Source organism: Candoia aspera, chromosome 13 (assembly GCF_035149785.1).
Source record: "Candoia aspera isolate rCanAsp1 chromosome 13, rCanAsp1.hap2, whole genome shotgun sequence".
In the NCBI taxonomy this organism is placed as follows: Eukaryota; Metazoa; Chordata; class Lepidosauria; order Squamata; family Boidae; genus Candoia; species Candoia aspera.
Genome location: NC_086165.1, coordinates 2432886 through 2446379, shown reverse-complemented (window position 1 = coordinate 2446379; position 13494 = coordinate 2432886). Strand labels below are relative to the sequence as shown.

The following is a 13494-nucleotide window of genomic DNA, read 5'->3' as shown; positions in this document are numbered from 1 at the left end:
ACGTGCTATTCGTGGAAAGCGATGAGTCGAGCGAGGGAGAGCCCGACTCCACCATGCGGCGACCCGATAGAGCCCCTGTGGGAGAGCTCTCGGCGATCCAGGAGGAGGCGCGTTCGGGGTGGGAGGGCGATGCTGCCGGCATGAAAACCGCGCCAGAGACCACGGTCACGACCCCGGGCGAACTGGTCACCTGGGACGAAAGTCGTGGGGACTTCTCGGAGGTGAAGGGCTCATCCTGGAGGCAGAGATACCCGCTGTCCCCGACGGTGGTCCAGGTGGCGCCGGGGGGAGACTCCCCCACCCCAGACCGAATCCGGGTTTTAGAGTCGAAGATGGACTCCCTGGAGCTCATCCTGCAGAAAATGAGCATGGACTTGAGTTCGCTGAGAGAAGAGCGGCAAGGGTCAAGCCAGCGCCATTCGACCCCTTCCTCCCAGCTACAGTCTCCGGAGCGGAGAAGGGGAGCTCGCTCGAGAGAGGGGACCCGGGCTCCCAGGGTGGAACTCGCGCCGCCGCCCGCCCCTGAGCGGAGGCAGCAGGGAGCTGTCAAAGCCGCCGAACCGCCTGTGGGGGGGCGCGGCCCGCCGGGCGGAGGGCTGAGGGATTTCCCTGTCAAGTTCGATGGAGACCCGACGAAGCTCTCGTTCTTTTTGGCGAATGCCAAGGCTTACATGGAAGAATGGGGGTCGCTTTTTCGCTCGGAAAAAGCAAGAATCATTACCATTGCCACGAAGCTCAAGGGGAGGGCAGCGGACTGGAAGGTACAGATGTGCCAGTCGGAAGCCCCTGAATTGGAGAAATTCGACGAATTCCTCTGGGCTCTTCAGCACCATTTCGAAGATCCACTGGCTAAGGAGCGGGCAAAGCGTGCCTTGAAAGAACTCAAGCAGGGATCGAGAACCGTGGCTGATTACGCGCTGGAGTTTAAAGCGCTAGCGGGGAAGGTGGAAGACTGGTCGCAGGCAACCATAATAGACTTGTTCAAGGATGGTCTAAACACCAAAGTGCTGCGCTGGTCGCTGGGACGAGATGACCCTGACAGCCTGTACGGGTGGATCCAGCTGGCGGGAAAGGCTGAGCATGCCCACGAGGTGTTCGCGCAGAGACGGGCGGCGAAGTCGGGGCGAGACGGGAAACCCACCCACCCTTCGGACACCGCAGGGAGGCCCGGACAACGTTCGTGGGAAGAGGAGAAGGAGCGCCGCTACGCGAAGGGGCCGTGCCTGTGCTGCGGCAAAGAGGGGCATATTTGACCTTGTCTTCGTGAAACTAATGCATCAGTGTCTTGTTCAATCAAAGTCGTTGCAATTCTCAGTGAGTTCTCAAGGTGCTCGTCAGAAATTTTAATTCTAATTTTACTCTTCGTGTGCTTCATCCTTGGAGCCACATTACAAGCTGTTCAGGGCCTCGTGTGGCCCACAGGCCGTGGGTTGGCCACACCTGATCTACATCACTTACACCTACACCTAGAGTACATTTACATCTACATGCTGGCTGGGGAATTCTGGGAGTGGAAGTCCACCCATCTTAAAGTGGCGAGGTTCAAAAAACACTGGTGCAGACAGAAGTCTCAGGCTGAGCAAGCCACAGACCTGCTTCTTCAGGCTCGCAGGACTGGCTAAGCAGACAGCTCCAACCACTGAAGGCCTGAAACACAGGACCACACGGTTCTGCCAGTTTCAAAAGAGAACAGCTCCTCTGAGAGTTATCAACAGAATAATTTATTAACTTCCAATCCTCAAAATCCAGTGTTTTCAATTCAACATTGTCCCCCACTATCACTACCACCCGCAGTAGCAATAGTACCAGGAAAATAATAATAATAATAATAATAATAATAATAATACCACCACCACCACCACCACCACCACCACTACCATTCAAAATCAAACGAGTGAGTTCCAGGTGTTATTTCTTTCGAAGTAGTGCTTGAACATGCAAAGTTACAGCACCAGCCCCCCAAAAAAAGAAAAAAAAAGGCAGGGAAGCGAGGATCCTTTTGCTTCAGCAAAAAATGTTGCGTGGTCTGCCCATCTGTGCATTAAGCCAGTGTTCATGTACACTAGGCTGTGGGGCGGGGACAAAAGCAATCTCATCTGAAAATAGGAAAAGAGCATATTTTGCTGGGAAAAGGAGTCTTCTTCAAGGCAAGGCATTGAAAAATGTCTCAGGGCGATGGCGACAGTATAGGCCAGCCTTTGGGGCCAGCAACAACATCTGGGGCGGAATACTGACACGCGAAGGGAGCCTGGTGACGTTACAGCTTCTGCTCAGCCACACGCTGCAAGCAGTGCCTCCTGTAGGAATCCTTGTTGTGCATCTCGATCGCGGCGTCCCTGATGAGCTCAATGAACATCTGGGGCCAGAGCTTCTGCAAAGACTCGTATTTCACGTGGATGTCAGCCGCTTCCTTCACTAACTGCTGGATGTAGGTTTGGCAGAACTTCTTCTTGTCCTTCATGTCCTGCACAGAAGAACCACTGCTGAGGGCAAACATCGGGAAGCAACCCCCCGCGGGAACCGCAAAGGTTAGTTACAAAAGAAGACCAAAGAGAGAACAGGGGAGGGGGGAGGAAGGGCCGCTGACACGGGGGTCCTAGAGAATCAGAGCTACCCCAAAGGGTAGGGCAGTCTCCCTTTCAGGAGAACTGAGACCACTGAGTGTCTTTGATCGCCACAGGAAGGAGAGAAAGTTAGTCAATTTCTAGAAACAGAGAAAACAGAGGAAGGAGGGAGGGAGGGAGGGAATATCTAGCCAGGTAACTGAATAACAAGGTATTTTCCACTTCAGGCACTGGGGCCTAGGTTCACCATAGTTTGGCCACTCAACTGCTCCTTGAGCCCCCGTGCAATCACAAACGTTCCAGGTTTTTCCTCCTATGCTAATTTTTATCAGGAGCCTTGTGATACAGCAGGCAATCCAAAATGATTTAGAAGAATAAGTATGCAGTAATTCATATCAACAGTGTTGCTGTGAGTCAGCTGCTCATGAGATGGCATGTACGTTTTAAGTGGTTTTGCCTGGATACTGTGCTAGGGAGCACAGTTTCCTATCCCTGCGAATTACCTTGATTGTCCGACAGCTTTTTCATGTTATTGGAGAAAGGCTAGTGGGAAAGGGGGCAAGTCTATTGACGCAGCACTGAGACAGCCTTGTTCAACAAGTATCCTGTTTTCCTTTCATGAAGGATTTGCATACAGCCTTGTAACATCTTCTCCCTGGAAACTGCCATGGGGTTAAATTCAGCTGATTTAATAGCACACTAAAAATGTCAGCTCCCAACTTGTTCCTCCAAACCACTTATTACAGTTTTTAATGAATAATAAAAGGCAAACTCTGCCTATCTTCTAATTATTCTCAACTTGCCACCCTTAATAGTCAACTATGTGTCATGTTCTGCAGGGACCCTTTGTAGCCGGGATTTTTTAATTCCGCTCCTCTGGCTTTCCATAGTAATCACTTCCACTGAACTCAGTGAGGCTTAATCCAGAGTACAAATGGAAATGTTTTTACTCACTGTATACACCAGCGTTTCTCAACCGTGGCAACTCAGGATGTGTGGACTTCAACTCCCAGAATAATTTCCACTGGCTGGCTGGGGAATTCTGGGAATTGAAGTCCACCTGTCTTAAAGTTGCCAAGGTTGGGAAACACTGATATACGCTACCAAATATGAGAGACTTTACTTAAAGAGGAGGCACCTGAAAAAACTCAAGAAACTCCCGGCATCCAGCTGCCCCAAATGTCTGCACTAGACGTTGCTGAGTGGAAGAAGGGTCTGAACTGACCAGAAATTGAGCAGCCTATGGGAAAGGAACGGGACAGGTTCATACAATCACACAGCCACCTTGGCTGCTGGGGAAAAAAAATGAGTAACTAATTCCAATAAAATAAATAAATCATTCTGCACGGGTTCATTCCCAACCTCACGTCCATAATACATTACATATACTTTCGACAACGAGCCCCTAATCTGCTGATATCCATTTTCCAGCCAAGCAAGGGGGAGGAAAGATTGAACGAGGGAGGGCGAAAGTGTCTTCAAACCCGGGCGGGGCGTGTGTGTCAGCTTATGCACCCTTCCCCTTGTGCTACTGATGCTTCTGGAGCAGCAGACGTCACTGATTTTCCGGTTAGACCTGGAAATGAATTGTTCCGCTAGATGGAAATTGGCAGAGCCCTTTCCAGCAAAAGAAATTATATAAGGAACGGAGTATAAAGTGGACCAACAATTGCAACCCAACGAAAACAAACTATTGACTTGTCTTTCTTCCGTAGCACGAATTCTGCCAAGACCACTTACTTCCTGCTTTTCTCTCTCTAAAACCCTTGAAATATAATTCAGCATGGATCGGGTCATATTTTCTCCTTCGAGCTTCCGGTGGCTGTTGCCATTGTCACTCGCAGTCCCCAATTTCTTTCCTTTGGCCTCCAAAAGAAAGCATAATTGTTTCTTCCTGGGGACAGACCAGGGATAAAAAAACAAAAAAGATTTACAAGTCTATTAAATACTGCAGAGCCTTATCATTGAGTTACCTATTGAGTTACTTATTGAGTTACCTTCACTTTTGTTCATCCATTTGTTTATGAGAACCTGATTTATTTGATCACCACGTGTGTGATCTGCTCAGGGTGTTTATTTCTGTCTCGTGCCAGAATTTCAGAACTGCAGCCACTTAGCATTTGGACAGACAGGGTCTGTCAAACATGTTTGACAAAGACTGTCCATGAAATCTCCAAAACAGTGAGGAGGAAAAGAGGGATGAGATGTAAAACTGAGGGGGGGGGAGCTCAAATATGAGTGGAAAATAAAAAATAAACACTTTCCTTTCAAAGTACTTTGTTCAAATTTGAGGGAAGGGAATAGTTGCCTTGCACATCCAGAGATACTGACTGCATATTTATGCCTGGAGCAGGAGGCTTCCCATCCAAGGCCCTAGTAACCAAAAAGCCACCTGGAGCTCTCTGCTCAACGTTCAGGCCACCATCCCTCCTCACACGCAAAGGTGCCCCTCCATTTAATCTGTTATCCACCTGCAATCTCCAAGCAGCGAAATCAGGCGGTAATAGGGCACGTTGGAAGACGCCACGTAGGCCAAGATCCCAAACAGTCTTTCAGCCATGACCATGTCATTCTGTGTAACCTGCAGAGGGGGAAGGGAAAGAAGAGAGCCACAGTAAAGCCGTTTCAACCAAAGGTTTACGCACGGGTCCAAACGAGGACTTTGCTCAGGACCTACAACCCTGCAACAGCTCTTGTGCAAGAGGCAGTGCGACTGGGGCACCGTATCCATACGTATTTAAGGAGGCAAGCGGTGGATCCTCTTGGATTTCCAAACTTGCAAACTGTATCACATTCCCAGCGGATCACAAATAATCACATACATACATATAAAAAATGCATACCCATACACACAATCTCAGGGGTACAAGAATGACCCAACAAGTTCTCATAAAAGTAATTTATGTGGAATTAAGAAGAACATCGACAATGAAACAGTAATGGAGCATTTGTTTTGTAAGATTCTGACGTACTTAAATGCAACAGTTCCCTCTTGCTCACTTTTTCCTCCTCCTGGGAGGTTTCAACTGAGTTGAGGATTTTGGCCCTCTTCATCCTCTGCTCCATGATTAAGGAATACCAAAAAAGAAGTGAAACGCAAAGCTGGCAAGCTGCATTCTTATATTTAATACATCAAATGAGCTATCGGATGCAAGCCCGAGTTCGTAACCAGCTATAAATGAGCTTTTCCAAGCCTGCTGAGGTTTGCTGCATGTCCAGAATCACCCTTTTTAAAGATGCCCCAGTTACAAAAGATAGCATGCCAGTGCCACACAAGCAAATAAATAAAGCAAGCAAGCATCCGGTGTGATTCCCCACCCGCAGCCCCCATTTCCTGACTGCACTTTGCTTTACTCCTGACTCCAACTTTCTCATGTTTTTTCCTGTTGGAAATTTTGCTTGGTTCAGCCAATACATTCGCTGGCTTATTTGGCAAGCGCGCAGACGGCCGCACGCACTTGCGCACACACAGAGGTCTTGTCAGGAATCTGCACATGTCAGCAGTGCAACTGGAGTACGAAACCTCTTTCATCCCGATTCAGACATCAGAAAGAGGCAGTGAAACGCTCAGAAGTGTTTGTTAGATTGCTATGTGTTGCGAACACATTTTTTGCGTGAGAAACTTCTGTTTTATTGGGGGCAAAACTCAAGCCGGTTTCAGGATCATCTAAACCCGGCTCTAACCATTAAGGAAATATATTCGCTCCTGAGACTAAACAATCACGTTGCCAGACTCAAAGTGAACCACAGTTACCCTTAGCCACAGTTTACTGTGCCAGGCAACATCAAAGAAACTGCATCTGAAATCCTTCTTCCAGCCAGGCAGCGGGGAAGAGAAGCAAGGCCTTGAAACACAAATGCAGCAAGGAAGTGTTAACTTCCCTACCTCTGATCCGTTGATCTTTTGCAGGTTAAAATGGCTCAGCCTGAACAGAACGTAAAACTTCCACAAGGTGAAGGTCACGACTGGGTTTCCCTGAGCCTCTACGGTTAACTGCTCCAGCCGACGAACTTGGGCTAAGGCGTTGAACTGCTGCAACATTGTAAGGTTGCTCTCCTTGAATTTCAGGTGCTGAAAACAAACCAGCAGGTGAGCAAAGGACAATGTGAGACTGGCAGGAGCCTACCATGGCTGAACACCCACTTGGAAACAGCACTTATGATTGTGACGGTCAAAGGGGCTTGGGACGAGCACACCCAAAATGGATAATTCCATGGTCTCAGCCAGCTAATAGACCGGGTGAACTTTTCCTCCCAACATATTCACTGCCACCAGAAGTGGGGAGAGACAGCAATTAAGGCAGTTCTGAAGAGGCATGGGCAAATTCATAATCCACAGCCGTTAGTCCTGATGGCCATTTGCAGCTCCCTTGATCACAGGCAACCTACTGGAAATAGCAGTTGGTGAGGAGAAAAAAACAGAAGCGGGCGATTATCTATTTTCATTTGTGAACATCTGGAAGGGATCAACTGAAGTCCCCGTGTGGCACAAAATGCTGCATTAAAAGGGCCCTTAACCTGATCTGGCCTCAATGCTGTGATGTCAAAACACATCAGCAACTTATGGAACTTGCTTCCTGCGGAATCACACTAGCCACCAATTACTTGGTTTCTAAAAGGATTTAGGCAAATTCATGGAGGAGGGCCAGAGGTCTCCAACTGGTCAAGATGCTAGCTGGAGTTCCATCCTCCAGGAGGCTACCTGATGGGGAGCATCCATCACCACGAGGCAACAAAGCAAAGGTGTATTTGACTTTTTGGGATATATTGTGGCTTCTTGGAGGGATGTGCCTGGCCATTATGGACCACAGATTTCTTATTCTGCTCCTGCAGGAACCAAGAAAGGCCCAAAGGCTTTCTAAGACTTGTCCAGATTGCTCAAAGACAAAAGATGCAACTTACCAGAAAATTGGGGAACTTGATCTTCAGTTTTGGTAGCACTGGAACAATTTCATCAAAGTCAATGAAAATAAAAGAGATGGCCACAATGTTTCCAGCCGTCTGAACGCTCCAATTCCGATCCAGGGACTCCAAAGCACCGGAACCGTACAGGCACAGCGTGTCACCGTCTACTTCCACCAGGTGGGACTCCAGGACAGACAGAACTGGCACGGCTTTGCCCAAAAGCGTCTCCAGAGACCTGGATAGAGAAGAACTGCTGTATAGAAGCAGACTCCAGTTGACCACCATCCAGCAGATATCTAGGCCGGCTTTTACCAGAGAGGCCCATGGTGGAATTAGCTGAAAGGCCAAATGGCACTTCAGCCTAAGCCCAATACTGCCACAATGCAGCTGGTGGACACAATATCTTCACAAAATAAAGCATGTCTAGAAAGGTGTGGGGAAGAGTTATGACTCAAAGGTAGGTCCCAGGCTTTGCTTTGATTGATACTCCAGCTTGGATGTTGCGCTCAGAAACTGAAGGATAATCTCTGTGGAGTCCCTGGTGCTCTCTGGGCTTCGTTGTTGGCCTGCAGACGTTTCGTTGCCCGGCTAGGCAACATCTTCAGTGCTCTACATCTAGCGAAGCCCAGAGAGCACCAGGGATGCCACGGTACAACCCTGAGCTACAGAGATTCTCTTCTATTGGAAAGTCTCTGACAGGGTGCTTTTATTGCAGATGCTAGAAAAGCCCTTAAATTCATTCTGCCCTCGAACACTGGGGAACTTATCCGTACCCCCACGGCAGTGATGCAAATAGTGTTGTTAGGTAGTCGTGCTGCGAGATCCGATGCAAGTACGTGAGCCACAGAGTTAGAGTGATGACATCATCACACACATGTTCTGGGCCTTTGCCTGTGGGAATTACTATCCCTCGATTATCAGTCTCCTTTCCCCAACATCAGCATTGACATAGGAACACCCACAGGCATCTGTGCCTGCAAGTTGAAGGAAAAGTGGAGGAAAGCAGGCCAACAGCCCAAGTGACACTGAATATATGCTGTTGCATCCAGAAAGCATAAAAGGCTGGGAATCATCTGTTGTGGTGAGGACGGATAAGAAGGGAGTAGAATGGCCTGCTTGAGCCCTCAGGAGTTTAGAATATGCTGGAGAGGAGGTGGTATTACAATGTGTACTGCAAGATTAGAAAGCACAGCTGTATGTCCTAAACCGGAGAGAGTGGGAGGGGGAAAAAGGGGGAAATAACATAATTAATCTTTCCTGTTCTCCAGAAAAAAGGCACATAACTTGAGTTCTTTAGTACAAGTAATCTTCGACTTATGACCACAATTGGGACTGGAACTTCCATTGCTAAGCGAGGCAGTTGTTAAGTGAGTCACGCCTGCTTTTACAACCTTTTTTGCTGCAGCCATTAAACGAATCACCACGGTTGTTCAGCGAATCTGGTTTCCCCCACTGACCCGGAGAAGGTTCTTCTGGAGTAGACTTAAGGCTCTCTGTGAAAGTGACAGCAGCTTATTGCAAAGGGCACGGAATCTCTCTCCTTGATGCTTGGAATGTGACTCCACAGTCTTCCAATCAGGGAATATCAAAGCTTGACTGAGGATTAGGGCAGAAGAGACCGCGGGTGGCCTGTTTCCAATTCCCAGGCTTCTGGAGCCATCCCGTGCCTTCAGCCAACAAACCAGGGATGCAAAACAAGCTGAATCGCTGATTGACCCACTGGGGGCTCATGTCCAAAGGACAACCGCCTCACGTCAAGGCAAAGAATTTTTTATTATTATTATTGTTTTATTACCCTTGTGATTTTGATTTACAGAAATGCAACAGAAGCTCAAAAATATGCAGTCTGGAGAAACCACTGACAACACCTTGGTTGAACTGGGGAAGGGGGAAACTTTGTCTGCAATTCAGAACCCATTCGCTCTGGGACACTTTCTTGAACGGGACCCTCCGAAGTACAGGAGTTCAAGGCCACATAACCAGAAAGTCTCCCTGCCTGGAATACCGCCAGGCTCGTGGTAAACCCCGTCGAAATGGAACACAGGACGTTAGCTGGGGTGGTTTGATTTAACTGTGTGTGTGTGCTTTCTTTTTAGAGGAATGAAGACAGCTAGTTCTTCCAACATTTTCCTCTGTGAAAGTAAATTACGGTTTCCAGAAAGAATGTGGAAACTTATTTTACATGTTATATTTTACGAGAGAGCGCCTGACTAAAGAATTATGGCGTTTGTGATCGAGAAACTACTAAGAATAAACTAGCTTTCATAGGGTAAAAAAAACATTACCCAAAGAATGTGCCTTTAACTGGAGGGAAGAGGAAATACCAGAGTTCTCAGGGTGGGGTTGGGGGCAGAACAACTAATGTTCACGGAAGCTTCTGCAGGAGACAACGCAAGGATGGAGAAATATACTTTGGACGGGTCCCCCGACCCCCTTTTCCTGGGTCTGCCTTGTTCTGGTATAAAGCTGGAGGCAGCAGATGGACAAAGAGATCTAAGCAATGTCTTCCTAGCACACAAGAGAGGCTGATGTATTGATGGAACCTGGGAGGTACCAAAATCCAGAGTCAGGGCCACCAGTTTTTCTTCTGGATGCCATTCAGGATGCTGTTGCCACCCTTGACATCCAAATGGTCTACAACCCGGAGATCTGCAGACTGCCTCCTCTTACAGGCTTCTGTCTGTCCAATAAGCTCTGGAATGGGGGTGGGATGGGGGTGTTGTCTCTCCTTCTCTGAAGAAGGGTTAAGGTCACAAGGACCAGCCATCTCCATCACAGCCCCTTTCTTCAGAACATCTCTCCTACCAAGATTAAATTGGCCCTCTCCCTAAGGCTTCTCAGAAAGCTATAGAAAGCTGGCTCCTACAGAAAGCCTTGGGGATGGATGGGGATGAGGGGGACCGTCCAGTTGTAAGCTTGGATGTTATGGCTGTTTCTCAGACTGCTGTTACTTTGCTTTGTTATTACGTATCATGGTCTTTATTCTAATGTGTGTTTTCTTTTGAAAGCCCCTTTGAGCCTTGTGGGCTAGAGGGTACATAAATGGTAAAACCGTAGAGGGTGGGACCAGGCAGACATGACCCTTGATTTGATATCCTTTGCTTGATGTTTGATTAAAATTAAATGCACTTGGTTAATATGGTCCTGCTCCAGTGGTCTTTTAAACTGTTTCCCTCTTTAGAAATGACCCTCTGGTATCTTGGAAAGGCTACTGAGGTCTGCCAGCAGACTAAAACCGACTTACGGCCAGTCCTCGCACTTATGACCGTTGTAGCATCCCCAGAGTCACATGATCCCGATACAGACACACATGCAGGACACACACACACAAGCACCTGATTCGAGGACATACCCTTCTTCTATTTTGGTAAGGCAGCATGGTGGCTGACCAGACCTTGACTAGGTTCGCGTGGTGCACCGAGTCAAGTTTTCCTTCCCAAGGTTCCCTGGAGAAACCAAAACAGGGGATCCATCCAATGAGCAAATAATGGGACAGCTTCAAAGGAGCTCTTGAGTTTTTCTCAATTGTCTCAGAGGGGCTTCCAACTTCCTGAATGTGGAAAATGTTTTCCACCATTATATCCACAAAACCATGGGAAGAGCCAAGGCTGCTGCTCTTCAGAGTGTCCTGTGTCCTAGAGACAGTCCACTACACCTGAGAATCCCACCCGTCCCCCCTGGCTGGGGAGCATCTCCTCAGGATCATAGGCCAGGTTATTCCAAGCAAGGAAGGCAACAGCAGCAGGACTGCAGAGGCCCTGTCAAATGAGAGGGAAGCTTTTAATCAGCATCCCAGGCCGAGGACGCTTTCCTTTCAACAAAAATTGCACAGGCTGCAAGCTTGTAACTTGAGGCTCCCTGGCTGCTGGCAGACCTCAGTAGCCTTTCCAAGATACCAGAGGGTCATTTCTAAAGAGGGAAACAGTTTAAAAGACCAGGACCATATTATTTAATTAATTAAGTCATTAAATTTATATCATCGCCCATCTCCCCCCAACAGGGGACTCTTAACCAAGTGCATTTAATTTTAATTAAACATCAGCAAAGGATATCAAATCAAGGGTCATGTCTGCCTGGTCCCACCTTCTACATGTCCTTTCAAGGCTGAGTACAGGTAGTCCTCGCTTAACAACCATTCATTCAGTGATGGCTTGGACTTACGATGGTGCTGGAAAAACCGACTTACAGCCAATCCTCACACTTACGACCGTTGTAGCATCCCCAGAGTCACATGATCACGATTTGGGCACGTGGCAACCAGTTCACATTTACAACCGCTGCAGTGTCCTGCGGTCACATGATCACCATTTTCAACCTTCCCAGCCAGCTTCCGGCAAGCAAAATCAATGGGAAACTGCATGATTTGCTTAATGACTATGTGGTTCATTTAATGACCTTGGTGATTTGCTTAACGACCACCGCAAAAAAGGTAGTAAAATCAGATTGGATTCGCTTGATGACCGCTTCGCTTAGCAACCAAAATTCCAGTCCCAATTGTGCTTGTTAAGTCAGGACCACCTGTATATTTCTAATCTGCAGGCCGTTCCTACTGACACCACCCCCAGTTTCCATTTTTAAATCCTGAAAGAAGTATTGATGCCTTTACTGCAGAGGGTTTTTTCTTCCCCCAGTGTCTGGTGTGCTTTAAAAAAAAGAGACTTAAATAAATTATGATTATTAGCTTTGGCAGACCAACTCAAAGCAGTGAGAAAAAGACCCAAATAACTCCAGAAATTATCTTATGAATCATCAACAAGTAACAGTTAAGGAAGAGTTTCTTGTTAAAATAACACAGGTGCCGGTGTCAACCGGGGAGAGAGATGGCCCCACGGGGAAGAAGCTGTTCTGAGGGGCCGTGTTGATGGGAGCCATTCATGCACAAAGGATTAGCGGCTTCACGCCGCTGAATCTGGCAGGAAGCAGTTGTTTGTTGGAGCTCACACAACCGGTTGTATATTTTTGTGCCACGCAGCCAACTGGCGGCGGGGGGGGAGGTGTAGGAAAGGAGGGGGGGGAAATCAGGATTTAAATACGGATGAAAAATAGAGTTATGAAACTATTAAGAATTCTTTTCCCTTAAAAAAAATCAGCTAATGACAAAGACCCCTGCCAGATGTTTTCAAAGGGGAACAAGACGCAGGTCTGCTGGTTGTGCGGAGAGGCCAGCCAAGGTGCCGAGAGGTGAGGGAACACCTTCATCTTTCTCCTGATGGAGGCTAATTCTGCCCAACTCTACTTGCCTACTTCCCCAAAGGTATCTGCTAGAGCAATGTTTCTCAACACTGGCTGGGGAATTCTGGGAGTTGAAGTCCACACATCTTCAAGCTGCCAAGGTTGAGAAACACTGTGCTAGAAACTAGGTGCTGCTGCAGAAAGGAAACCTATTGAACAAAGGGAACGACTCCCTACCTGGCTTCCTCGGGAAATTCACAGGCCACATTTCTGTTGTTCTGACAGGGCTCCTTGGCTTGGAGATGCTCCTGGTTCGAAGCCTTCTGGACTAGGCGATTCTGCTGGATTTCCCAGTGATGGGCAATGTTACAGATAGTTAACCGTTTCTTCTCCTGAAAAGCGATATAGAGATAACAGGTAATCCTCGACTTACGACCATCTGTTTGGCGACCGGTTGAAGTTACGACAGCACTGGGAAAAGTGATTTAGGACCAGTCCTCGCACTTACAACCGTCGCAACGTCCCTGCGGTCACGTGATCAAAATCCAGGCGCTTGGCAGCCAGCATGTATTTTACAAAATGGTTACAGCATCCCGTGCCCATGGGGTCACCATTTGTGACCTTTCAGCCAGCTTCCAACAAGCAAAGTCAGTGGGGGAAGCCGGCTCACTTAAAGACCACATGATTCGCTTAACAACCACAGCAAAAAAGGTGATGAAATTGGGGTGATTCACTTAACGACTGGCTCACTTAGCAATGGGAGTTCCAGTCCCAACTGTGGTCACAAGTCGGAAACTACCTGTACTGAGTCCAGGTCTAAGCTTTGGAGCAGATAGGCTGCCAAATTTGAAAA

The 13494-nt window shown here is 47.9% G+C and overlaps 1 protein-coding gene across 3 annotated transcripts in view; it reads right to left on the bottom strand.

Moving 5' to 3' along the window:
* Window positions 1-2226: 2226 nt before the first annotated feature.
* The window catches only part of LRRC49 (leucine rich repeat containing 49), a 28655-nt gene continuing 17387 nt past the window's right edge, over window positions 2227-13494 (bottom strand). For all 3 annotated transcript variants that reach the window (XM_063314057.1, XM_063314056.1, XM_063314055.1), the window contains 6 exons: window positions 12879-13033; window positions 7467-7704; window positions 6451-6636; window positions 5036-5145; window positions 4305-4458; window positions 2227-2464 (listed from right to left, as the gene is read on the bottom strand). In XM_063314057.1, the coding sequence (XP_063170127.1) occupies window positions 2258-2464; window positions 4305-4458; window positions 5036-5145; window positions 6451-6636; window positions 7467-7704; window positions 12879-13033 (1050 nt within the window). In that variant the 3' untranslated portion in view covers window positions 2227-2257. The remainder of the gene's footprint in view (window positions 2465-4304; window positions 4459-5035; window positions 5146-6450; window positions 6637-7466; window positions 7705-12878; window positions 13034-13494) is intronic.